Source organism: Scardinius erythrophthalmus (genome assembly GCF_964197995.2).
Source record: "Scardinius erythrophthalmus genome assembly, chromosome: 7".
NCBI classification, from domain to species: domain Eukaryota; kingdom Metazoa; phylum Chordata; class Actinopteri; order Cypriniformes; family Leuciscidae; genus Scardinius; species Scardinius erythrophthalmus.
The window spans coordinates 20,255,601-20,282,269 of NC_138227.1; the positions used below are offsets into that span (position 1 = coordinate 20,255,601).

The 26,669-nt window shown below is 37.8% G+C and overlaps 1 protein-coding gene across 7 annotated transcripts in view; it reads left to right on the forward strand.

Moving 5' to 3' along the window:
* The window catches only part of bcas3 (BCAS3 microtubule associated cell migration factor), a 235,168-nt gene that overhangs the window by 17,713 nt on the left and 190,786 nt on the right, over positions 1–26,669 (forward strand). For all 7 annotated transcript variants that reach the window (XM_081371488.1, XM_081371489.1, XM_081371491.1 and 4 more), the window contains exons 8-13: positions 9,098–9,205; positions 9,325–9,401; positions 12,291–12,367; positions 14,304–14,387; positions 17,613–17,783; positions 20,103–20,196. In XM_081371488.1, coding sequence (XP_081227614.1) covers positions 9,098–9,205; positions 9,325–9,401; positions 12,291–12,367; positions 14,304–14,387; positions 17,613–17,783; positions 20,103–20,196 — 611 coding nt within the window. The remainder of the gene's footprint in view (positions 1–9,097; positions 9,206–9,324; positions 9,402–12,290; positions 12,368–14,303; positions 14,388–17,612; positions 17,784–20,102; positions 20,197–26,669) is intronic.

Genomic DNA, 26,669 nt, shown 5'->3' on the forward strand with positions numbered 1-26,669 from the left:
TAAGTAGTGCATTTCAGTGAGAAATAACCTGATTTTGAACAGGAGAAAAATAGATTTTTCTCTGCTCTTTATCCTCAAAAATTATGCTATTAAAAAGTTAATACACTTTTATGACCCTATGTTAATCAGATTTAGTATATGTATTAACTTGGCCTTTGCTAAAGAAATGGCCTGGATGAAAGTGACATATATAAAGTCGGATGACTGAAGCCATGGGACAGGTCATAATATCTGTGCTCAATATCACCTAAAAGTGTGCTACACTGAAACGCTGATATGATTTTATAACGATAATTGAAATTTACTGACGCTTTCAAATCGAAGTCTCGATTCTCAGCGAGAGGAAATTGTATTATGTTGAGCATGCACTGTGTCCATTAGAAGCGGGCCATTAGTTACAATGCAAAAAGGCAAACAATTGAAGTGGCCAATTTGATGATTCTTTTTTCAAGGCTATCATTGTCCCGTTAATCAATCTGGGAGCATATCATTTGTGTCACATTGGCTCTAAAACGCTTTAAATTGGATTGATCTGACCCAGATTATATTGAAATCAATGAATAGTGGCTCTAAGACAAGTTTAGGAAGTTAAATGCCCCTATTAATCTTGGTGTCTGAATCCAGTGGGGGTTTTAGCCATGATGATAATTTCTTTGTAGATAGCTGTCTCTCTCGCCGAGACTTCAAGCGTCCGCAGCTATAAAGGACACTAGAGGAGAATAAAAATGCAGACTAATAGCGTTTGCAGATTTCTACAGTCCATTTGACACACTTATGCTATGTTCACACAGCAGACACGGCAAGGTTAGTCCCCAAAAATGATATTAATGAATTCAAATTCATGATATTTAATTTGTGTATGCACCCACTGGCCACTTTATTAGGTACACCTTGCTAGTACCGGATTGCCTTCAGAACTGCCTTAATTCCTCTGACCTCTGGCATCAACAAGGCATTTTTGTTCACAGAACTTCCACTCGCTGGATATTTTCTTATTTTCAGACCATTCTCTGTAAACCCAAGAGATGGTCGTGAATATCCCTGTTTATCAGCAGTTTCTGAAATACTCAGACCAGCCTGTCTGGCACCAACAACCACGCCACGTTCAAAGTCACTTAAATCAGCTTTCTTCCCCATTCTGATGCTAGGTTTGAACTTCAGCAGATTGTCTTGACCATGTCTAAATGCCTACATGCCTAAATGCATTAAGTTGCCATTTGATTGGCTGATTTGATATTTAGCGAGCAGTTGAACAGGTGTACCTAATAAAGTGGCTAGTTATAATTATAAATGGATATTATTTGTAATATAATATTTCTTATAAATTTGTTTTATTAATTGGTATTGTTATATTCTATTATATTTACTATATTGCTTTTAAATACACAGTACATTGATATATATATTTAATTTTAAAATATAGATTTATTTATTTTTTGGGTGGAAATTATAATTAAGATGTGTACATTTACATGTATGCAAAGAAAAATGTAAATATTTAAAAACTTTTACCAAAATATATATTTTTTAGTTAATGGATGCACCATATTAAGTTATTCCTTAAATTAAAAGTTTTTCAAAAACATTTGAAACCAACATGAAAAGAAATAGTACATTTCTGAGAACTTGGCACATTTTTGTTTTTAAATAATTTTTATTTATTTATCGTGGACCCTCTTTTTTGCCATTGACACAAATCAAAATCAAACTCAAGCACTGATTGGAAACAAATACGTAACACCTCCCTCTTTCTTTGTTGTTTTCAGCAGAGTGTGTGGTCGCTGACCTGTGTTTGTATTTGTGATGTGGCTCTGAGACAGGGTTGTTCCTGGCAGCTGGCCGATGTAGAGATGCAGCTCTGGGCATGCGTTCATGTCTGCGGTGGGTTCTACTGCTTACTGGATTGTGTTGTTGACACGCATGCTGTAATCCAGCCCTGGGTAAGCCTACAAACTCCCACAGTGGGCTCAGTCCAACCACGGGTCAGTTTTGCCACGCAGCATTACCTCTTGGCCAATCCAGAACTCCAAATGGCCACAGCATGACTTTAGACTTGTGCAATGATTTCATCAGTCACCAAAGGATCTGAGACACTGAGTCTCAGCTGCAGGCTTGACCTTTCAGACATTGAGAATGGGATGTCTATCACACTCAGCGAGCCTCCTGCTCCTAGACATTATCATGCTCTCTTAAAAACATCATGTGCAATCTGTCCACCCTGACTTCAAGCCAGATCGCTGAGGAGAAGTGGCTCAAATGGCAGCTGTTTGGGAACATGCTCAAAGTACAGGCTGGATTTGCAATCGTCACGGCTTCACTCAGAGATCACTCACTGTCTGTGAAAGTAATGACAAATTAAAAACCTCCCTGGCTCTTCATCACTCAGAATCAGAACTCTAAAGTATAGGATGTTGAGACGCACCACAGCTTTTTTTCATTTATGGTTTAAGTACTTCCATGTTCCACAATTTGTGGTCTGATGTCTTGGCTGCTTTGTAAAAATTGATACGTGCATGTTTGGAAAAAAAAAAGTTGTTTCCTCGACATGCTGTCCGTGCTGTTTTATCTAGTGTTTGCATGCTTGTAAATTATGAATGAGGAGTAAAACTACATTTTTCATCCATTAAAAAAGGTTAAACAAAGAATTGGGTGAATTACAAAATACAAAAGGATGTGCTATGTTGAATATGAATACAATCATTTTCATGATGATATAATTTTATTAAATTCAGTGTAATTTTATTAAATCCTTCCGCTTGAAAGTTTGCTTGTATTGATGGCTAATTATGATTAGCTAGATGTCTAACAACCAAATAGTTGATTAGTGAGATTCAAGACTATTAAATATAATAAATATTATTATTTATTTCTATTGTTTTTCCAGTTGTTTTGTTTTGTACTGGTTCTTTACGCTCTCGTAAAAGTTGTATCTATATATTCATCCCCCCTGCAGCACCGTTGCTATTTCCATATATATGCAGATGGACTTCTTTTGCCGTTGTGTCACGTCTCATTGTCAGTTTTAAGACTCTGTGACAAGTTAAAACACTAAATGAGCATTCTTTTGAGTCATAGATTTGATTATATTGTCTATTAAAGCCGGAACGTTGTATTGGCCAGTCAGTGTCTAGGATCGGCTCTATAAAACTATCTGTTTTATGATGGCCTTCTTGAACATCAGTCAATAGACCAACAGAGGTGGACAGTAACAAAGTACATTTACTTGAGTACTGTACTTAAGTACACTTTTTGAGTATCTGTACTTTACTTGAGTATTATTTTTTTCTGGAAACTTTTTACTTTAACTTCACTACATTTGAAAGACAAATATCGTACTTTTTACTTTTTACTACAATTCTGTCAAGGTCCTTGAGTAGAAAGTAACATCAGTCAGTGGATGATTTTGGTTGCAGGGGTTGCATTTTGGTTGGAAATGAAAGTCAGTTTGACGTCAGAACCCTGCATCTGATTGACATCAGAACCCGACGTCAGATTGACGTTGGATATTGATTGAAAATGAAAGTCGGGTTGACGTCAGAACCCGACTGATGTTGGTTTCTGACGTCAACCCGATTTTCATTTTCAACCACAATACAGCGTCTGTCCAACGTTGGAGATCAACGTCAATCTGACATTGGATTCTGACATAAACCTGATTTTCATTTTCAACGTTGGGTTTGGTCTTCTAAATGCGAATTTTGTAACTTTTTTGGAGCACACTAGCTTATAGATAACAATATGGCTAACGTATTCATACTAAAAGCCAAAAAACTTTAAATAGGGCAGTATTTGAAGGAACAGCCATTTGGGTGTAAGTGAATTTATTCAATCTCACATTCAATCCCACTACTGGAACTGTGTTCTAGAAATAAATGTGATATTGATATGAGGGTAGGTATGCAGGCATAGATTCAGAGGCATACGGTACTTTAAGTATTACATACAACAATGCAACAATAATAAAACAATGCATTGACATTTACTTTTTACTTTTGATACTTAAGTATTTTTAAAAACGAGTACTTCTGTACTTTTACTTAAAGGGGGGGTGAATTGCTGTTTCATGCATACTGAGTTTTTTACACTGTTAACCCTCTGGGGTCTGGGCTGTTTTTGGGGTCCTTGAGATGTTCTGACATGCCCTGACATTTGTGCTTTTTTCAGTTGCTTATAAACATATTAATGGCAAAGGTGTAAATTCATTCTATGAAGCACAAACAGGGCTACCATAATATGTGAGCCACGTGTTTGTACATGTTTTCATTTTTGAGAGAATAATGTTTATGCATGGTTATTGAAAAAACTAAAAACTAAAATTTCTGAAATAAGGCCACAAAACACATAGTAAATATGTGTCAATAAGACTTTTGACTAATGGATGTCCTCGCCTAGAGGTTTTTCTTCAAAATTATGTGAAAATAGTCTTGCTTTATCGTTCACATAAAACCATACATTGATTTAAATTGATGTAAAACAGGTTTTGCTAGGAAAGCCAATATGCGAGGGGGCGTGAACGAGGAGTGGTTTGTCCCACCCACTCTGCATAATGACTCTGCATAATTAGCCATTCATTCAGGTGTGAAACTGACTGAGCCACAATGCAAGGACAAAAGATATATTTTAGGGCTGTTTTCGACTAAGGATTTTCATAGTCGAATCTGATTCGTTAGATTTTGCCGTAGTCGACTGATAGTCGAACCTTTTTTTTTTTTCTTTTTTTTAGATAGCAGCTAGATTTTTTCCATTTCAAACAAAAGAGCTAAAAAACACATATATATCACACATATATCATAACATTTCATAAACATGAGGAGCAATATGAGAGAGAAATTTGGTGATGGTTGTTTAGGTACATTAAACCACGTAAAGCTTTTTCACGCCCATGAGAACCGTGTGGAGTCAACTCACAGCCGCTCCGCAGCCCTGCTGAAAATGTGAAGCAGAAACGCTTAATATCTGTTAACGTCCATAATAATTGGACTCTGGGTTCGATTTTTTTGACCATTTTCAGTGGTTATGAGGAGCAATATGAGAGGGAAATTTGGTAATCGTTGTTTAGGTACATTAAACCACGTAAAGCTTTTTAACGCACATGAGAACCGTGTGGAGTCAGCTTTTTAACGCACATGAGAACCGTGTGGAGTCAACTCACAGCCGCTCCGCAGCCCTGCTGAAAATGTGAAGCAGAAACGCTTAATATCTGTTAACGTCCATAATAATTGGACTCTGGGTTCGATTTTTTTGACCATTTTCAGTGGTTATGAGGAGCAACATGAGAGGGAAATTTGGTAATCGTTGTTTAGGTACATTAAACAACTTAAAGCTTTTTAACGCACATGAGAACCGTGTGGAGTCAACTCACAGCCGCTCCGCAGCCCTGCTGAAAATGTGAAGCAGAAACGCTTAATATCTGTTAACGTCCATAATAATTGGACTCTGGGTTCGATTTTTTTTTACCATTTTAAGTGGTTATGAGGAGCAACATGAGAGGGGAATTTGGTAATCATTGTTTAGGTACATTAAACCACGTAAAGCTTTTTAACGCACATGAGAACCGTGTGGAGTCAACTCACAGCCGCTCCGCAGCCCTGCTGAAAACGTGAAGCAGGTTTTTGAATACATTTTTATTTATTTACATTAGTAAGCTACAGGACATCGTCTTTCAAAACATGACCTGCGCGAAAGCGAAAAAATAAAATAAAAATGGTACCCAGCCCTTCTGAAAATGCGAATGCGTCTCTGTCCCCAGCACATTTCAAACCAAACTGACGCCCATGTATTCGACTATGAGGTTCATAGTCGAATCAGACCTCTCCGAATCGAATCGTCGAATCCTCGACTATTAGAAGTCAGCCCTAATATATTTAGAAGAAGACTTATATTGACCATTTAAGATTTTGCTTACATCTATCTTGTAAATATGTTTTTCTATTTTATTAAAAAGGTTACAATTACAACAATAATTACAATTTCAACAATATTTCAAGTGTACTCTTTCTTTGTAAAAAAAAAAAGATTATAGGCCTACATTTTATTTATGTATTCATTACTTTCATATTTCGCCTGACTGTAACGTTGTTTTCATGAAATATTATGGCATATTGTTAATTTGTAGTTTAATACGTTGCTTATACAAATAGCCTACATTTTATTTCAGCATATTTCAGTCGATTTTTACTCATCTCAGTATAGCAATACAGTTTGCTAAAACATCATAATTCATTCACACACGCGATTTAAATTTAAACTGTCTTTTGCCAGCTGTGGTAAACAGCGCGCATCTCTGCCGTTCATTCATTCATAAACAGAAACCCAATTCTCGTGAGAAGGAAAAAAACTTACTAGTATTCCTCAGCTCGCTCCTCGATATACCCGCACTTCTGAGGGACATTTTCCATTATTATTATTCCTCACAGCGCTGACGGTGTAAACAAGTAATGATCTGAATAAACTTGTGTGTTTTCTCGAGCTGATATGTGGGCGTTCACAGGATTGCGCGGATTGCCTCAGCCATTTGCGTTTGAATAGCGCACGCTCTCCGTGGGCGGAGTCACATTACATCTGAATCAGCTGTAATTAGCCCGACTGGAATCGCTCTCTTTTAATACAGATTTCACAAGATGAGAATATTTGTTTTTTTATATAAATTACTTCATTTAACAGAAGAGAATTCAAGCTTCATGCCTGTGGGTCTGTATGCCTGATTGACTGAGTATTCGCTGAGTTATGGTTCATTTTCGGACGCGTTTCAGAATGGACTACACTGACAGAGAGAAGGCAGAACTCGCCTCGTGTTTATTTTTCTTTATTTGGCAAAAAGCACAACACTTTGTTTTTATTGTGAGTATACACAAAAATAATACACATTTAACAGAATCGATTGATGTATGAAACTTGTTTTGTAAAATCAAAGTCAAAAGAGTATTTCGGGTCTCAATTCAAATCATAAGGAAAAAAGCGAGCAGATCACGCCGGCGTGATTGCCGACCTCTGAGGGTTAAAGAGTTGGATTCCCATGCTAAACATGGACAAAGTTTCAAAAGTTAAGTTGTACGTTTGAAGTCTTCCGGTTTGTCACAAGTTTCGGAAAGTTTTTTTCGAGTATGGCTCTGTCTTACGTAAGATAGGGCGGAATTTCCTTATATGGGTCCTAAGGGCACTTCTCCGCAGGCGCGCGCGCACTCGTAGACCAGAGAGAGAAGAGAGCGAAAGCAGTACGTTACCTCAAAGCGCTATGCTCGGCTTTTAGGGAAGTCAATGTCACCAAAGAAGTGGGTTTTTGGTTGCCAGGGCAAGACAACCCTGCACAGATTCCCAAAGAACCCAGCGTTAAGGGACCCGTGGATGGAGTTTGTTTTTTCGAAGCATCAACGGAGGTTGTACAAGACTCTTTGTTCCCTGCATTTCGACGATGATTGTTTTATAAACAAAGCCCAGATCGACGGATTTGCAGACCGTCTAATGCTTAAGGATCGAGCAGTCACAATGATAAAGGTTCGCTGTCGCATGCGGTGAGTAAACTACTTCAAATGTCTCTCTGTGTTGTTGTTAGATCGGTTAGCACAGCTATAGCACACCGCACACACGGCCCGCCCCCAGCCGCTCGGTTTTTTCCAGAAAGACTCGGTAGAGCCTATCTTTCTGTTATAAATATAAATATAATATAAAAATAAAAAAAACTAAAGACGTTTTGGAGATATGAAGGATGCAATACTACTCTATAGGTACTCAAGATTAACAGGAGATTGAGTGAAAATGAGCATTTCACCCCCCCTTTAAGTAAAAATAGGTCTTTACAACTTTTACTTGTAACGGAGTAATATTTGACCAGTAGTATCTATACTTTCACTCAAGTAAGGAAGTTGTGTACTTTGTCCACCTCTGTAGACCAAACTCTGTCAAACCCTTGTTTTCACAGAAGCTGTTACATTAGTAGCTTAGCCAATAATGCTGCAGCACTATGCACTATATATTTTATTGCCAAAGAATGTTAATGCTAATCTATGATGCATGATATAATCACTTCTTGTGAAGCGGCAGACAGTCGGTCGAATTAAGAGTCAGACACAGCGAAATCATTAGTGTTAGCCTTCAAAGCCAATTGTTTTGTCAATGAAGCACAGGCTATTGATCATTTTCAATTACGTGGAGTGCTTGATCAGCTCAGAGTCAGTGTCAATAACCCGGCCTCTTCAGTTCCAGCTTCGTCTATAGTTAGACTCCATATTTCCTTAAGTTTATTATTGTGGTTTGAGCAACTTATGGACACTTAGCCACGGCTCCAACAGAATCCCTGACTTGTTGGATTGGTATTCTGATCCAGTCCTACTGGGTTGGGCAATGCTGATGCCATGCATATTACTACAAGACTAATATCCTGCGGAAAGCAAAGTGCCCAGCACAGCGTCTTACCAGAAACATTCTGTTAAGATGGTTAATATGGCAGGCCAGGCTGTGCCAGCTCAGTGCGGAATGCCTAATGAGGATTAATATCTGCCTTCATCACAAGCAACAGCCACTGCTCTCTCTTAACTCTCATCTACTTGATGAAGGTAGAGAGGAAATAACTACAGGATGTGAGTGTGAGAAAGTTTCTGGCCTGTTGGCGGAACTTGGTTTTGTAATGTGTTTTTATTCTTCATGAACTTAAACATTGGGTTTTGTGTTATTGCATATTACATTCAAAACGTAGTATCCTTTTTTTTTGTTTTTGAAGGTTTGTGGTTGGTAAGACTTTTAAAAGTGGTAAAAAAAACAACTCTCTTATGCTCACCAAGGCTGCATTTACTTGATCAAAAAATATAGTAAAAACAGTAATATTGTGAAATAATATTGCAGTTTAAAATAAGTTTCTTTATTTTTATTTTAATATGTTTTAAAATGTAATTTATTCTGTGATGACAAAGCTGAATTTTCAGCATCATTTCTCCAGTCAGTCTCACAATCCTTCAGAAATTATTCTAATATGCTGATTTGGTGCTCAAGAAACAAATTTTGAGAGCAAATTTTAAAACGATTTCTTTATTGTTATCCTTATAGTTATCGTTCTCGGTGTGAACGGGCCTTAACTAATCGCGGCTCTGTGTGTGTTTTGCAGGACAAGTCCCCCTTATTGTTGTGTGGACCTTTATTCCTTGAGGACAGGAGAGATGGTCAAGTCCATTCAGTTTAAAACGCCCATCTATGATCTTTACTGCAACAAAAGGTATGTTTACACACGTGTGTCCTGCACTTCACCTTGTTATCATTTTAAAAGCAACATTAAGCTTATATATACTTTATTATTTTTTCCCCAACTCCATCTCCATCCCTTGATGGCCACAGGATCCTCGTTGTTAGTCTTCAAGAAAAGATCGCTGCTTTTGACAGCTGCACCTTTATGAAAAAGTTCTTTGTCACAAGTAAGTTCTTCATGTTATAGATGTGTCTGCTGAACTTGACCTTTCATGACCTTCTCTGGTCTCCGACACAACTTTTCTCTGCCTCTTTGATCTGCAGCTTCGCAAAACAGGAAACCTAGTCTTGATTAATCCTCTTAACACACTGACTTCATTAAACCCACAAAACCCCACTCAACCCTTATACGTGCTGTCACACCAGCGGAGCCGTTTTTCCCTGTGTCACTCCTCAGGGCTATACGATATCAAAGCTCATCCACAATTCCACAGGCCTGCTTGTTTACACAAATGGCTTTTGTTTTACAATGTGTCAGAGTTGGGCATTACCAGAAACTGTCTGTGTCAAACCGTCATTGCATAGTGTAAACAATAACAAACAAATGCATATTGTCACTCAGCCCAGCTCTAGCACATAAAGAGCCATTTCCTCTCCTCCTGGCCAGACCGCAGGCAAAATCCAAATGGCTTTTTTGCACTCTTGAAGGGGATGCTACTCATAACGTCCCAACTGTCATGTGCGCACAACTGTGTATGGTTTCAGAAAAATACACTGTCCATGTCACCATGTGTAACCAGGCCTCTGCTGCCCACTTAAGCAATCGTCTGTTGTAAATTGCTATTAGCGTTGTTTTAATGGCTCTCATTGTCTGTCCGACTTCCCCGTCAATGTCTGTGCCACAGGAAACGGGGACGGTCAATAACCCTTTACATCATTAATTGCTTCTCTAAAGCTTCCTCAATATAGGAAGAACAAGACTTGACTTATTTTTTGAAGTAACAGACCGAAAAAAAGGGTTATTATAGTTAACTAAACCATTAAAAAACTGAAACCACAAATTTCGTTACCGTAATTTCCGTAATAAAAGTTGAATTTTTTTTAAATCTGAAACAAGCTGCGACTTATTTCAAAGTGACAACGATAATGCAACTAATGTCAAGCACGCAAAACATGCGCAAAGCGCAAACATTTGGATTTGTGCTAAATAAGAGAGAAATACGTATTTGTGTAGCGTGTTAACCTTATGCCAATAGTTTCAGTTTGGCTCTGAATAAATTTGTTTAGGCTTGCTGTTTATAATAAATGTTGTTTATATGATGAATGCTATTATAATTTGTTTGTTTTATAATTATATTTTTTTTATTCCTGTTCTTTTCTGAATACTTTGATTACTTTGAACTACTGAAATTTGTTGTGGAGTGAGGGCAACTAAAATACATATTCATAGTGTTTATGTTTGTAAACGTTTCATTTTATTAACTGGTATTTTACATTATTTCAGAATGTAAAAATAAGATTGTAAAAATGTGTGCTTTTTTCCTCTCTCAAGAATGCAATTACGACTTTGTGGTGGGGTGTAACAATACATTGTTATATTGAGATATTGCGGTATAAAAATGTGACAATATGTATCGTTGATGCAAGCGATATAATTTGTGATATAAAGATAGTTTTATCCAATGTTCAGCTTACTGTAACTATAAGGTATAATTCACCCAAAAACTCACCCTCATGTAATTTCAATTTATACGATTTTCATTCAACTTCCAAACACAAATGAAGATATTTTTTTATGAAACCTGAGAGATTTCTGTCCCTACATTCAAAGTTCATACCTCCAAAAAATATCTAAAAGACATCGTACAAATAATCAAACGAGTGGTCTAATCCAAATCCAAGTCTACTGAAGAGACACAATGGCTTTATATGATGAACAGATTTACAACGACACGCATAGTAAACACGGACGTTCAAATGCTTGAGTGACGCGCAAAAACAACATGAGTGAGTAAATGCAGAACTAAAAATTTTGGATAAACTTATAGTTTGGAAATAGTCATTTTGGCATGCTTTCTTGTGATTTAGAACTGTGATTGATTGCATTGATCATCTGAAGCGCATACACGCTGGAACGGCACTCCTCAAAGTAAAAGCACAAACATCGTTTAAATCACCATGTCACATTTAGTTTTAGTAGTATGATTATTCAAAGCGTTTTAGATGGTTTATTCTTACATGTTTACTGCATTAATTGTGGGAGAGTGTATCTGTGTTAGAGATCCAACAAATGCCTGCATTGAAAGCATGAGTACTGTAAACATATTTAAAAAAATGGAAATGTCCAAAAACACAACAAAATGACTAAACTTTAACTAAAGTTAAGATGGAAACATAATCCATTGTGTTTTTTGAGTGAGGTCTTCTCTTTCTGGCTGTGAGATAGCAAAACATTTGTGAAAATCCCCAAAGTCTAGCTCACAGGATGTGTTAAACATACGTTATCTCACAGCATCGGCTCCCTCCGCCTTGGAAAGGCACAAAAGGCTTTTGCGTTACTGTGCTTGTGGCTTACCTCAAGCCCCATTCACCCGAGTTTCAGATCCTGACTCTACACCCTAAATTACTGTCTGCATATATTTTATATTCACTCCATGCTATAAATTACTGTCAGCACACTTCACACTGTGATATGCACTTGCGTAACCTTTCCGTTTGCGAGGGCGGAGAAAGAAGTTTGGTATTTCTGTGCTTGTTTATTAGGTTTTAGTTTAATAAGACCTTATCTGATTTGCATTTGCTTGCGTGTTTGCCCTGTTTGAATGTGTCCCACATGTGATATACGGCTACATTATCATGGCATGTGAGATCGGTACGGATTCTATGGCTGTATTGCTCTCATGGGTCAATCTGTCTGGTAGTTAATAAGCTGAGGAGCCATTCTACTGTCACAAAATGCCATACCCCTTATTTAACCTCTGGTATTACTCTAACCCTAAGCTCTAGTAAAACACTGTCTTGGACAAGATGCTGCTATGATGGATTATTTATGTCCTCTTTGTCCTGTCATTTAGTTTATCTCTTGTTATATTTGTGTGTTTTCCTTTTTGTTGCAGGCTGCTACCCCTGTCCTGGGCCCAACCTCAACCCTATAGCTCTGGGAAGCCGGTGGTTGGCCTATGCTGAGAACAAGGTAGTACAAACACCAAATATTTTAAAGAACTCCAGATGTACCAAAACACTGGTTTTCAGAAAGACAACCAAACTAGCTATTTTATTTTATTTTATTTTATTTTATTTTATTTTATTTTATTTTATTTTATTTTATTTTATTTTATTTTATTTTATTTTATTTTATTTTATTTTATTTTATTTTATTTTATATTTCTTCATTTTTCTGTTTTAGTTTATCTTTTATTATCTTTTATTTTTTAAATAATTATTTATTTTATTTTATTTTATTTCGAGTCACTATTCAAGACAGTTTGCGTCACTGAACTCACGATACGATACTATTGCAATATTTTAAGCCAAAATAAAGAAAAGTTTTTTTTTTATTATTATTATTATTAGTATTACTTCTAAGGCATATGGTAAAAAGTTAACACAAATGTATTGTTGATTATTGATATAATAAATGCTAAATTTGCTATTACATATGGGGTGGACTTGAATAGGCTTGGACTTGGCCCTGGTCCCCAATGAACAAGGCAATAGTGACACCGGAATAAAAATGTTCATGATTCTGAAGCTGAAAATACAAAATTATGTTAGACTCATATGCTTGCACACTGTCTCTGACTACATTTATTTAAAAAATGTAGGTCCTTTTTTACTGTTAAAATCAGACATTTGGCATTATCAATACCCATAAATATTGCCTTATTTTATTATACATTCTATTCAACATTATATATTGTAGTTTAACGTAATAATGTCACTGAAACACTGTAAACTTTCGTTTTTTTTTCTTTACACAGTTCACTCGCACTTTCAATGCAGGCATTTGTTGGATCTCTTACACAGAGAAGCCTCGCACACACAGACTCTCCCGTTGCTCTCCCTCTATTAATGCACATGCATGATAAGAAAAAACCTTTTAAAAAGCTTTGTATAATCATACTACTAAAACTAAAAACGCTGTGATTTAAATGATGTTTGTGTTTTCACGTTGAGGAGTGCCATTCTAGCGCTTATGCACTTTGCAATCACAGTTCTAATCGCAAAGCGTGTCTAAATGACTATTCCCAAACTTTAAAGGGTTAGTTCACCCAGAAATTACAATTCTGTCTTCATTTACTCAGCATTTACTCACCCTCGTGTTGTTCTCGTATGTCACACATGCACATACATTACAAATTTGGGCTTTTTCTTATTAGAACACTCAGATTAAACCGCTCGATTGATTTCTTTTTACGATGCCTTTATGACTTTTTTTTGGATCTTTGAAGTTTTAAAAAGACTCTACATTTTATAATAAATGTGATTTATTAATTAATAATTCATTCCGTTGTGCTCCATCCAGATGTTTTTGAACACAAGAACATGCCCTGTTTGAACTTCCAGCACCTCTGATCAGTCAGCCTAATAATTCAGGCCTTCCTTCAGACTGATTTGTTGCTGAAAATGTGTTGCTTGGAAACAGCCCTAAGTCAAACTGCAGTTGCCTTCTAAATGTTTTTATTGCACATATCATTATAAAGACAATGTGTGTCATATCGATAGGAGCTAACAATATAATATGACATATTATTATTAAGTAGACCCTCGATTCGCCGCCATTTATGTAATGGGTGCGGTTTGTTTGCCTTAGAGAGGCCAGTTGCTGCCTAATAATGGACAGATGGGACAGTGTGTCTGGGCAAAGGTAATGAGTTTCTGGCCAATGGCAGCTGAAGTGTTGAATAGGTCTGGGACAGGGACCCTAGAGGGAGTGCGCTATAGAATGGGGCTGAAGAACTGTTTGTTGTCCTAATGGCATCCTCCTCCTCCTTTTACTCACCGTGCCCGCCTGCAGACGTCCTGGCGCGGGCTGTGACAGGCCTCTGTGGGTTAATGAGTGCTGGGGAGCTGAAAGGTTCTGGATGATAATGTGACTCTGTTCTGTCTCTGTTTGTGTGTGTGTGTAGCTGATCCGGTGTCATCAGTCCCGTGGTGGGGCCTGTGGAGATAATGCCCAGTCCTACACTGCCACTGTCATCAGTGCCGCTAAAGTGAGTTCACCCTTCTTTTTTTTTTACCACTGCCATGCCCGCCACACTCTTCAACACACGTGTTATAGTGGCCTCAAAGAGTATTTACACACCTAAGCCACAAATAAATATCAGATAGATAGATGGATAGATGGGTAGAATAAGCATACTTTTCAAATAATTAATTTCATAAAAAAAGTTTATTGAAGTTTTTTTCTATATAGAAAAATAGATATACAGCTCAAAACAAATACACTAAAGGCCCGTTCACACCAAGGACGATAACTATAAAGATAACGATAAAGATATAATTCTAAACATCGTTCTCCATGTTAAAGAATAACAGAGTTCACACCACAACTATAACGATAAAGATATGAGGAACGATTTTTTTCCAGCTGTCAAACGATAAAACACTGACAGCCAATCAGAATCCATTCTAATTTAAATCTCTCGCGCATTTAAAATGGATCTGGATCATCCGGGCGTGCGCGTGCTTAGAATAAAAAGACCGTTATCGGTCGTTGGTGTGGACGCATATATAGTTATCTTTATCGTTATCTTTATAGTTATTGTGCTTGGTGTGAACGGGCCTTAAGAACTTACTGGTTGTCTAATGTTAATGGATAATTGGGTGTAAAAAGTAAAAATTGTCTAGAAAAAAAGAGAAAAGCCTTATTTGTTTGCAGATGCCACATGGTTTGATATTTTGTATCTAATTCAGTGAAGTCCATACATTTTGAGTGTGGCTTTAGTGTCCAAATACTTTTAGGGGTCACACTGACACACTTTTGTCCACACATTGACCAGCAGATACAGTACTTTGTCAACACTTTTTGCACAGATTATTTCAGTTGTGTCTTGCTGAGAGACTTGTATTTCTTATGAGCATTATTTCGTTTTATAAGATTAAAGCCAGCCATTCTTTGGTAAAATCTGACATTTATAACTGTTGGTGCACAGTTGGCATGTCGTGCTGAGGATCCCCACTGCTTATAAAAATCATTCAACATGGTGAGGAAATGATTTGTTTATTTTAGCATTTACTCTGGCCAAACTTTTTCATATCGTAGAGCTTAAAGAACATATCAGCGTTTCATTTCCAGAAATTATTGGCCAGTGATTTTTAAATCTTAAAAATGGTTGTCACATTAATTAATGATTATCCTCTTTACAAGGCAATAAATCAAACCATACAGCTTAATGTGGCTCTTGCTCTTTTTCTCCTGTTTTTTTTTTGCACTTATTTGTGTTTTTCAGCCATGCTTTCCTTCCTGTTTGCTCTGCTCCAAATGAAGCTCATAATGTGTGCTGTTCCACTCACTTTATTCACCCTATAGCATCCCAGAGCGTTCTCGACATAGTCCTTAGTGATTCAGAGACCCACTAGAGTTCATTTAGTGGTGCCAGAACCTTGGTGCTTAACCTTTCATATGGTTCCAGTCTCCTCTCCTGGTTGCTTAATTGATTTATTAAGCCCACATCTGTATTCCCCGGCCGCCGGCCTGATCACTGCCTAACGAGCGCTAACGGCTTACGTGAGAGAAGAGCCATTAGCCTTAATGGCGGTATACATCAAAAGGAGCACAGCAAAGGTTAGCAGGGAGGAAAACAAGGTTAAAAAAGCCTTGATACGCAGACAGGCCGTCTGCAGACGGGGCTGTGATTTATAACCATCTCCTCCACTCTGACACACAGTCCCTGTGCTGAGTGGCTCTGAGTGCGGCCGTCTGGGGGCCATGGGGCCATCTCCCATCAATCCTGTAACACAATCACAAAAGGAGGGGGAGGGCGCCTTTTGCAAAATTGAATTCTTGCAAGGCACAGATTGTGTAAATGAGCGTGATGTGACCAAAAGAGAGATGTCATTGTGCTAGCCACAAGTCTGCGTGAGCGGGGTGCCCCAGGGCTCTGTTTTCAGACCTCTGCCGCTGTGAACTGTGTTTGGGGTAAGTGGATAGCACAGCTTAAGTAGGTTCTCCTCTAGTTCTCACTTAATGGAGTGAGCGTTGCTGTATGTGTGTGTCTGTCTGCCAAGGCCCCGGAGAGCTTAATCAGGCATTCAGGCCAAGCGGCAGCGTCAATACCTTGTGGCGCCTGTGTTTGTTGGGCCCTTTGGAGAATGCTCTGACAAGCCCACTAACTGACTGTGTGTAAATTGCTTTGCCCCATCAATTATTAAGAGAAGCGTTTGCCTCCTAATTGATCAACACTAATGTGTTTTCTAATCACTGCAGTTAGAGTTTTTAGTGCTAATCCAAACAGTCCCCATTGATCAGGGCTAGCAAGGGGAGGGGCGGCCGGCTGATGGCAGACACTGTACTGACTGCTGTGCCAGAACTCGGACATCTCTTCTCAGCTCATATCTATGAGTACACACTCACACAAACACTAACCGTTAGCCTACACGGCTAACTTACACACCTGTCTGTTGACATTGCCTCAAACAACACTGGATGCAAACATGTTTTTTAGGTCATTGCTCAACAAAATCTCTGGATGTGGGAACATTGTTTGCGGTATTGATTGGAGTGTTGCAACTTGCTGCAGAATGAAATGTTTTTGTCTTTTAACCCTTTGCATGAATTATTCTTTTTTGCTTTATGATTCATAATTTTTTTATTTTTACTTTAGAACAAGCATAAAATTATTCCACATTTTTTTTCAAAATGATGATTTTAAAAGATCTATCCATACGATAAATGCTAGTAGAAAATATTCCCAAGGTACTGACCACTTTCATCAGCTGTTTTAAATGAATTCATAAATTTATATTTATTAAATAAAATTCAATGTCATATAAAGAGTATAGTCATTTACAATTATGAGTAGTAATCAAACGTTGTGGTTTGGATGTAACATCATCCCCTAAATTGTAAACTGTGGTTAAAGATCTGAACATATCAAGGGTGAAATCCAAACAAATTCCAGTGTTCCTAAATACCGGTAACTGATGCACCAAAATTTCTTACAAAAGAAAATATATGACAAAAAGTCTAATAAGCACTTCAAATTTGTTTGGCTGAAATATAGCCTAGAGATGCGGCTTGTTGCCAAAGAATTTAACTGCAACTGGTTTTAGCATTTGAGAACATGACATTGTTTTCGGTTTCATTTCTCAGATAAATGAAATGTAGGTTTCTTTATATTTGTAAAAAAATAAATAAAAAATCTGTGCATCGTATCATAAATCACTACAGTATTTTTATTCATATTTCTAACGTTGTGTCTCTGTCTTCCTGTCAGACGTTGAAGACGGGCCTGACCATGGTGGGTAAGGTTGTGACCCAGCTTGCTGGTACGGTGCCATCAGGGGTGCCTGAAGAGGAGGGCACTGCCCACAGTGGCACCCGCCGCAGCCCTCACCAACCTGGCGTGGTCACCATCATAGACACACACACTGTGGGAGAAGGACAGGTAAGAAACGCTCACTTATACAGCATAATCAGTTTGGTTTTGCCAGGGATTGAGGTCTGAATGACGAGATTTCTAGCACTGTTTATGGTACTTTCTTCACCCTTGTGACCTTGATCCTCAAGAACCCAGATTCATTCCCCTTTTCTCTGAGATAAATAATCCATTAATCCCATTCATAACTCATTCAGTATTAGAGCTTCTTGTGGCCCAAGGGGTTTGTCATCACCTTGTCATAAGAGCACATGCTCCACCGTTCGTTCACAGACTCCATGCCAGGCCGCAGTCTCCTGATCTCATGATTTAGCCATTTCCTGTGGCTCTTTCCCCCTTGGCTGGCACAACCGTAGACTTTTAGCATGAGATCACAGGCAGGTCATTGCAGGAGCATTACAGAAAAGGTCTATCGTCCTTTCCTTTTCCACCAAGGCCTTAATGTGTGTTAAAAGAGGACTTGTAGGTGTGTGACACATGATCACTTTAATAGAGCACTCGGTGTAAAGGCTAGCTGTAATATTTACAGTTCTCCTGTTCAAGGATTTTTACTTGGAGAGAGGTTAAGTTGGAACAGGTTTTGCTATCCTATTGATTCTGACCCATGTAAATATATCCTTCCATTTAGTGGACTGTTAAAAGTAAGATAGTTAAACCTTCGATTCTCTATTAGAGTCTACCGTGAGCTGTTTAACACGTTACTCTCATTTAAATGTGCGATTTATTCTGCTTCTTTATAAACATGTATCATGCTGATTTGCCATAGTCAACACTTTCTAAAAGCAGTTTCCTGCATTTATATCACAGTCCACAATAAAGCCAACCCTTACAAGAAGCTGCGCTCCTCCCAATGCGGACTAGTTATGTTTTCGATGTTCACACAAAACAGATTTGTGGAATTTACTGTCAATGCCATTCTCCCGTGACTCCAGCAGTGGTCTTGGCATTTTCTCTTCTGTTTCCCCCCATCTCCCCCTCTCCCAGTCTCAGGGGACACACCCCTACCTTCTCATCTTCATCATCCCCTCTCAGCTCTGTATTTCCTGAAGGTTTATTTGCTCTTTGGATCTATCCACACACAAATTCTTTTCCAAAGCAATAGTATATTCCTGTACAGAACAACATTGTCGTTTTTTGCCCCCAATAAAAGCGATCTGGTTTGTGTCACAGGGGCATTTTTTGCAGTCTAAAATAAATGTCTGGGTTTCAGAGCAAGGCTGTTTTCTGTTTGGACTGGATCCTATTAAAAGCTGCCTTGCTCCTTAATGCAACACTCCGCTAGATTTATCACTCTTCTCTCCGGCTGTCTCATGTCTGGGCTTGGTTATAATCTCTTTCATGAGCAAACTTAACAGAGGACCACTGACCAGAGAATAGCCCCGTATGAGCAACACACTCTCCTTTTTCTTTCTTGCTTTCAAGTTGATAGGCTATTTTAAAATATTGGAATTTAAATAGAATTTTAATATTAACATAATTTTATGTTTTGTTTTGTATTGTTTTTAATTGTTTGGTTTGTGAGCAAATAAAGAAAAGGTTAACATTCTTTCTCTATCCCTCCTTTTATTTTTCCTTTTTATTTTTATTTTCTTGTAGTGATGCACATAAAGGGATGAATTACGGATTCGCATTACAGTTCTTTTTAACCGGGAGCTATTAATCTCTTTTGGGTATCAAAACGTGAAGAGACACTATAGAGTTTCCTCCTGCTGTGTTTGTTTTAACTCCTTCAACATGTCACTTTTTCTTCCTGTCTGATACAGTACTGTTGCGCTGTGGGCTTTGGCAGAATATGCACATTGATCACAGTGGTCATGTGGGTTAGTCTTTCTTTCTTTGAAGCCGTGTTCATAAAACACACCAACATATTTGCGGACATCTTTTAAAAATTTTGTCAAATTTATTTGAATTCCATTATGAAAATATTTTGCCGACCATACGTCATTTAAAGCTAAAATCTTCCAGTGTGGATTAAAGTAGACACAAGGATAATTGTTAAGCACCCGCAAGAGGGCAACATGTTTAGGGTTGAATGACATGATGGGGAATGGATGATGATCATAAAAAAAGACGTGGAAACATTTTCAGCCCATTTTTTGCTATTCGAGCACAACTTAAAACGCACTTTGTTTTAAACAAAATGCCAAAACACATCTTTGTTTAACTGATTAAATCTTATGTAACTGTGAAGATCAGATTGCACAGGCCATTGTAGAGCCAATGACCAGCTATGTGTCTAAAACACTAAGACGTGAGGTAAACAAGAAGTCAGCCTTTATTTATGTGGCTTCATCAACTTACTGTAGCTTTATTGTGTGTATGTTTCAGGTTCTTGTTAGCGAGGATTCTGATGGAGAAGGAGTGATTGCACATTTTCCAGCACATGATAAGCCTATATCCTGCATGGCGTTTAACCCGAGTGGTAAGTGAACACCTCATTGTGATGCCTCACTGAGTTCTACCAAAGCACAAAACTCCAGGAACTTGGATAGCAGGAGTTTACATGGTCTTAAAGGGTACAAGTTGTGAATGTTCCTTGCCTTATTGAAGTAAAACAATGAATTACAATGCAGATGCATTCTGTTCACTACACAAAGTTCCTTCCCCAGTCAACCCAGACCTTTTAGACCAAGATGCAATGGTATTGACCTGCTCTGATAGCCGACCTGGTACGACTTTGATACATGGAGGTTAGCCAATCATACTGCTAATAACTTCTAATTCATTTAGAAGTCTTAAAGGTATAAAGCAGCTTGTGTGAATAGATCACCTAAATTAAGATTCTATTATCTTTTACTTGTCTTTTATGTTGCTCCAAACCTGTATGTTTTCATGCTGAAATAGAACACAACCGGATGCGTTAAATTGGAATGTTGACTGCTGTTTTCTATATAATAGAAGTGTATTGGACTCTTGCACATATTCCAAATCTTTTGAAGTTACACAAATTAGGGTATACAAATACAATTTTGGGGTGAACTATTCTTTTAATTCTGAGGGTGGACAATGGTAATTTAAAACCAAAGTTTGACTTTTTGGTGCTGGAAGGCTCGTCTAATATTATAAGTAGACTTCAGAGGAAAAATAGAATGATACAGAACTGTAAAGTATGGTCAATTTGAGGAGGAGATGACGGTGTCAATCATGTCACCTTTTTGCATGTAACCTCATCTTGTTCCCTAAGCGTTCCTGTCTGCTTGGCCCTTGAGATCATGTGAGATCTGTTGTTCTGAAAAGCAGCCTTTGTGTGTCTTTTGGAGAAACTGCCCTCTAGCTAGGGTTGGGTATCGGTTGGGTTTTATCCGATACCAGTACCTACTCGGTATTTTTCAAACGGTTCCGGTGCTTAAACGGTTCTTGAAACGGTACTTAACAAAACTAAACCGCACACACTTTATCAAAAAAAAATAATACCTATGTGTGTGTGTGTGTGTGTGTGTGTGTGTGTGTGTGTGTGTGTGTGTGTGTGTGTGTGTGTGTGTGTGTGTGTGTGTGTGTGTGATTTTCTGAAAAAGATTTTCTGATTTCTGATTAAATGAAAAATTGTGCCGTTTAAAAGGCTACTGATGTAGCCGAAAACACTTGAGTTAACATCAAAATTTTGTCTTCTCATATTATGACTTTTACAAAACAGAGAAATATCTGACACTGAGCAGAAATATTTAACACACACAGTATAGCCTCATATAAATATACTTGATATTGATATACTTCATACTTGATATGCAAGATTTGCAGTTGGCATTAAAATACTAGACTTATCCGAAGAGGAACACTGGCAGCTGAACTTGAACTTTAGTCAGGCATGTCAGAGGTTTTGGGTCTAATCCGCATTCGTAGTTTTTTTTTTTTTTTTTTTTTTTTAACGATTATGCTCATCAGTGGTTGTATATCAAGCAGGGACACTTTGTGTCCATTATATTTTGTGATTTCACCAGAATGAATAGATAGGCGTCGTCTAGGGCTTAAAGGGATACTCCACTTTAAAATGAAAATTCTGTCATCATATACTCACCCTCATGTTGTTTCAAACCTGTATGAATTTCTTTCTTCTGCTGAACAGGAAGGAAGATATTTAGAAGAATGTCAGTAACCAGACAGTTTCTGGTCTCATTGACTTCCATAGTAGGAAAAAAAATACTATGGAAGTAAATGAGACCAGAAACTGTCTGGTTACTGATATTATTCTAAATATCTTCCTTTCTGTTCAGCAGAAGAAAGAAATTCATAAAGAATTGAAACAACATGAGGGTGAGTATATGATGACAGAATTTTCATTTTAAAGTGGAGTATCCCTTTAAATCAAACTTCATTCACGCACATATGAAACCCTTGCATACACGTATAGGCCTACTAAGTAGTCATACATGTATACTGCTGAATGCTCAAACTAATATGAAATGCTCAACATCACATCTAAAGTCGCTCACGCACAAACACGCAAACTCTACACACACGAGACGCGCGGAACTCTCCGCGCATACTCATCTGAGACGCGAGCACACACACACACACACACACACACACACACACACACACACACACAACTCTCCGCGCACATAATCATATAGACGGCGCCTCATAAATAGATCGATCTCCGCAACGAAGCGCGCGTCCGAGTGACAGTGCGGTGTGCGCGAGCCACAAGAGAAAACACTGTATCCGCGCCACTGATCGCAGCGGCAACGGGCACTTTGATCACTTGATTTAAAAAACGCATTTCAGCGCTAGATCGCCTCTTATTTAACAAACGAACTAAATTAATGCTCTGCTGGTTTACTGAGATGTTTTATTATTGGATCATTCGTGCCGCGAGATGTTTTATAGGGGGCGGTAAAAAACGTCAGGCACCGAAATCAGGTACCGAAAGTTTCGTTCTTATTCGGTCTGGTTACTACCGTTTACGTCGGAACCGGTTCCCTATTGGAACCGGGTCTCGGTACCCAACCCTACCTCTAGCACATCATTCACTGTCATTTTTTCCCTCCTTTTCATCTCTTTCCATCCTTCTCTTTCTCCCCTCTTGTCTCTCTTTAACACATAGTGGGATATTTAGTTCTCATTGATCTTTTTTATGTCTATCTCTCCTGAAGTGTATTGAGGTAACAAAGCCCTCGGTCTCTTTTGGATGAAATACCCCAAGCACTGAACAGGTACAATGTCCTCACTCTATTCAGAAGGTGTAGGACAGGTTCATAACTCTTTGAACCTTCAGTCAGCCACGTCACAACATGCTTTAGTCATGCTTTAGGCTTGTTGGTTGTTCATTACCTGTTGCATTTTGCACCTTATTTAATAAAATCTTTTTGAGGAATGGTACCATCAGGACATTATGCTGGCAGGATTCGAATTCTCTTCTGCTTGAGTACCATGACTTGATGTGTCTAGAGCAACTAGGCCATGGCTCCAACAATTTTTTGGATTTTATGAAAAAATACAGTAAAACCAAGGCTGGAATGTCCTCAACCTGACCTTGAACGAGCGTCTTGGCTCATTTTGATAGGCAGTTATCTGATCACTTTTTAATTTTACATATAGTCATGTTTGTTTCTCCGGATATCCAGTCCAGTCACAATGGCTCATTGTGAGTCGTGTGTTGCAGATTGAGGGCCCTTCTAATAAGAAGGTGCTGAAAGCTGCTGATAGCCATTGCCCTTAGTGAAATCCTTCACATATCTGTTCTTACTAATGAACACAGGGAGACTCCATTGTGGATGAGTCATTGTGTACATAAGTCTACACCTCTGGGTTTAGATGTTTTGTGCATCGTATTACTGAAAGATTATAAGGAAATGTTGCATATCTTAGTAGATCAAAACATTCCTGATGGATGTTCTGCCTCAACCGCACAATATTGAACTGATGCCAAACCATGCCACAAAACTCGGGCATGTGAGCCGTGATTGAGTTTGGCAGCTGTGATCTTATAAAGAAGTTTAGAGCAAATAAATATAACTTATTCATTTATGATTGATTCATTAATTAAGAAAATAAATTATAAAACAGTGTTGACATTCACTTTGTTCTACATTTTAATTAAAATTTATTGTTATTTTATATATGTATTATTATAATAATTATAGTGCTGTACTGTTATTGTCACTGTGTCTTTTGTTTCAAATCATTTTTATTTTTATTTTAGGGGAAACATTTTTTTTTCAATCAGTACACAACTAGGCTAAAATAAAATAAAATAAATAAAATAAAATTGGGCCAAGCCCAAAATGGCTGAACACTAAGCTTTTAATTGTCTTAACCACAAATTATTGGTCAGGAAATTAGCTAAATGTATGCAAATGCACAATTTAAAAAGCCATTGTTGTCTCAGAAAAACATAAAAGACAGAATTAAGTTTTTGGAAGAATATGGGAAGTTGTGTGTGGAGTGATGAACCACAATGAAACCCGAGTTGCATGGTGATGCTCCAGAGTGGTGTCTTCGGAAATCTGCTGAGAAATCTAATAAAATAAATGCATCTTTACCACAGTGAAGCATGGAGAAAGAGCTGTCATTGTGTGGGGAGCCTTTTCAGCTGCTGGTATTGGTGAGCTACTTCACAGAGAAAAGTCATTTAATGCTTTGGAGTACAGGAGAATATGGCTTGTTTCTCACAATTGAAAAGTTATCTAAAGAGGAATGATCAGATGTTATTTTTCAACAAGACAATGCTCCTGCCCAAATTGCAAAGACAACCAAGAAGTGGCTTGAGAGCAAGTCCGTTAGGCTCATATTTTGGCGGGGTCATAGTCCAGATTTGAGCCCTATAGTGAATATTTACTTAATGTTTAATCACATTAAAATCAAACTAACTGGGAGACATTTTTCAACTACTCATGAGCTGTTCGAAGCCATCAATGCTGAGTGGAACAACGCCAACTCTTTGTAAAAAGCAAGTTTACTCATGCGGCTTAAACATTTAAAGAAAACAAAGGGGAAGGCTATTCAGCGCAGTTACTTTATCTACATTATTTTTGCAATTCTTACTAATTTCCTTATTTGTGATTTTAGACCACTAACTATTTTGTCATTTTTGGCTTGGCCCAATTATTTATTTATTTTTTATAAATAAATAACACTCAGGAGTGTACTTACATGAAATTTAAGTGAGAAAAAGGTATCTTTTAAAGAGTAAGTTTTGAGCAATATTTTTTTTTCTTTGTGTAAAACAATGGGCTTTGTTTGCTTTTAGTAATTATATTTTTTTGCGTTAATGTATCATATATCTCATTTCTTTATTCTCGGTTTGGAAACCCAATGTTCTTGTTTTTCAGCATTATAGAACTGTTCCATTCTGCATTTGCTTTTGTTCTCATTTAAGATGAGGGAAGAAAATACATTGATAAGACGTTCTAGTTAGATTGTACTAACCTGGCTTTGGACATAACATGATGGTCTCTAGGTGGCGCTATTGGTTAACCTTTAGACCTCAGATTAGTCAGCCACCTTTTCCCCATCAGCAGAAGGTGTAGGTGAAGTCAGTGTCCCACCACCACAACTGCACTGGGACTCACAGCCCAGAAGTCCTTTTATCTTTGTGAGTCAGTTAGAGAAAAGTGCAGAGCAAAGCAAACATACAGTCAACAATCAAGGCCCGCTCAGGGACATTACTTCTACAAATATTAGTGCAAATGTGTGTTTTTCTTAGATCATCAAAGAATTGAAGGTCTCCGTAAAAACAAATTGACCACATAACCGTCATATTGATCTGAAATGCTTCAGAGAGTCAGTAGAGAATTATGTGAATTATTTGCTTATTAAGGACTGTGTAAAAGCAAGTGTGAGAGACATATTATACGAGTCAAATGTTTGTGAATTTATAGCTTTCATACAGTTACATTGTATTTAATTATTATATATTTTTTTAAAGAAAATATATTTCTTTCCTTCACAAAAAAATGTTATAGTTATATAAAATGTTTTTGAAAAAAGTGTCATGATCACCAACGCCAAAATTTTAGATTATAATTTATTCCTGTGATGGCAAAGCGGAATTTTCAGCATCAGTGTCACATGATCCTTCAGAAATCATTCTAATATGCTGATTTTGCTGCTCAAGAAACATTTCTTATTATTAACAATGTTAAAAAAGAAACATTGTAAAGAAAAAGAACAACATTAATCTTTTTGTAACTGATAACATTATAAATGTCATCCTTGTTGATTTAAAGTATTAATATCTTTCAAAATAAAATCTTACAGACTCCAATCTTTTGAACGGTTGTATAGATTTAATTGGGTTAGTGAAATTATTGAAGAGGCAAGTACAAATCTAACCAGCCTTACTGAAAATACTCGAGTCCTGACCTTTCTTTGAGAATCACTTTTCACGAGTTTTAGTTTGCTCTATCTTATATGAATGGTTTGTGTAATGTTTTTTGTTACTCTTTCTCTGAAGATTGTTCCGGGCCAGGGAGGCCCAAGCCCCGTTCCCTCGAGTGCTAAGCCCCCAGCATGGCCCTTTGTCAGGCGTCCTCTGCCCTCATGTGGAGAGTGCTCTGGGGCGACTTGTTTTAGATAACAGCGGGGCGCTGTAAACTTCAAACAGTTAAACCTTCACCTGTCAGCTTTATTCAGAAATAATGGGATGTGTCTGTTATCACCTCATTTGCTCGGGCATAAATCGAAGGGGCTATAATAATTGTTTTGAGTTATGAAATTGTTTGGCACCAGGAAGGCTGGAAGAAATCCCTGTCGTCTTTGATACAGAAAAGAGTCTCCAGATATGCTGACTAATAAGGTCAGGCTGAGCATTCCCCGAGACCGGTGTTCATATCCATGCTGTAATTTACGTTCCTGACATCATTAACATATGATCAAAAACAGCTCTTTGAGATTTGCAAGAAATCCCCTCTCAGCACTGTGAAGGAACGTGAACGGCGGCTTGATTTTAAAGTG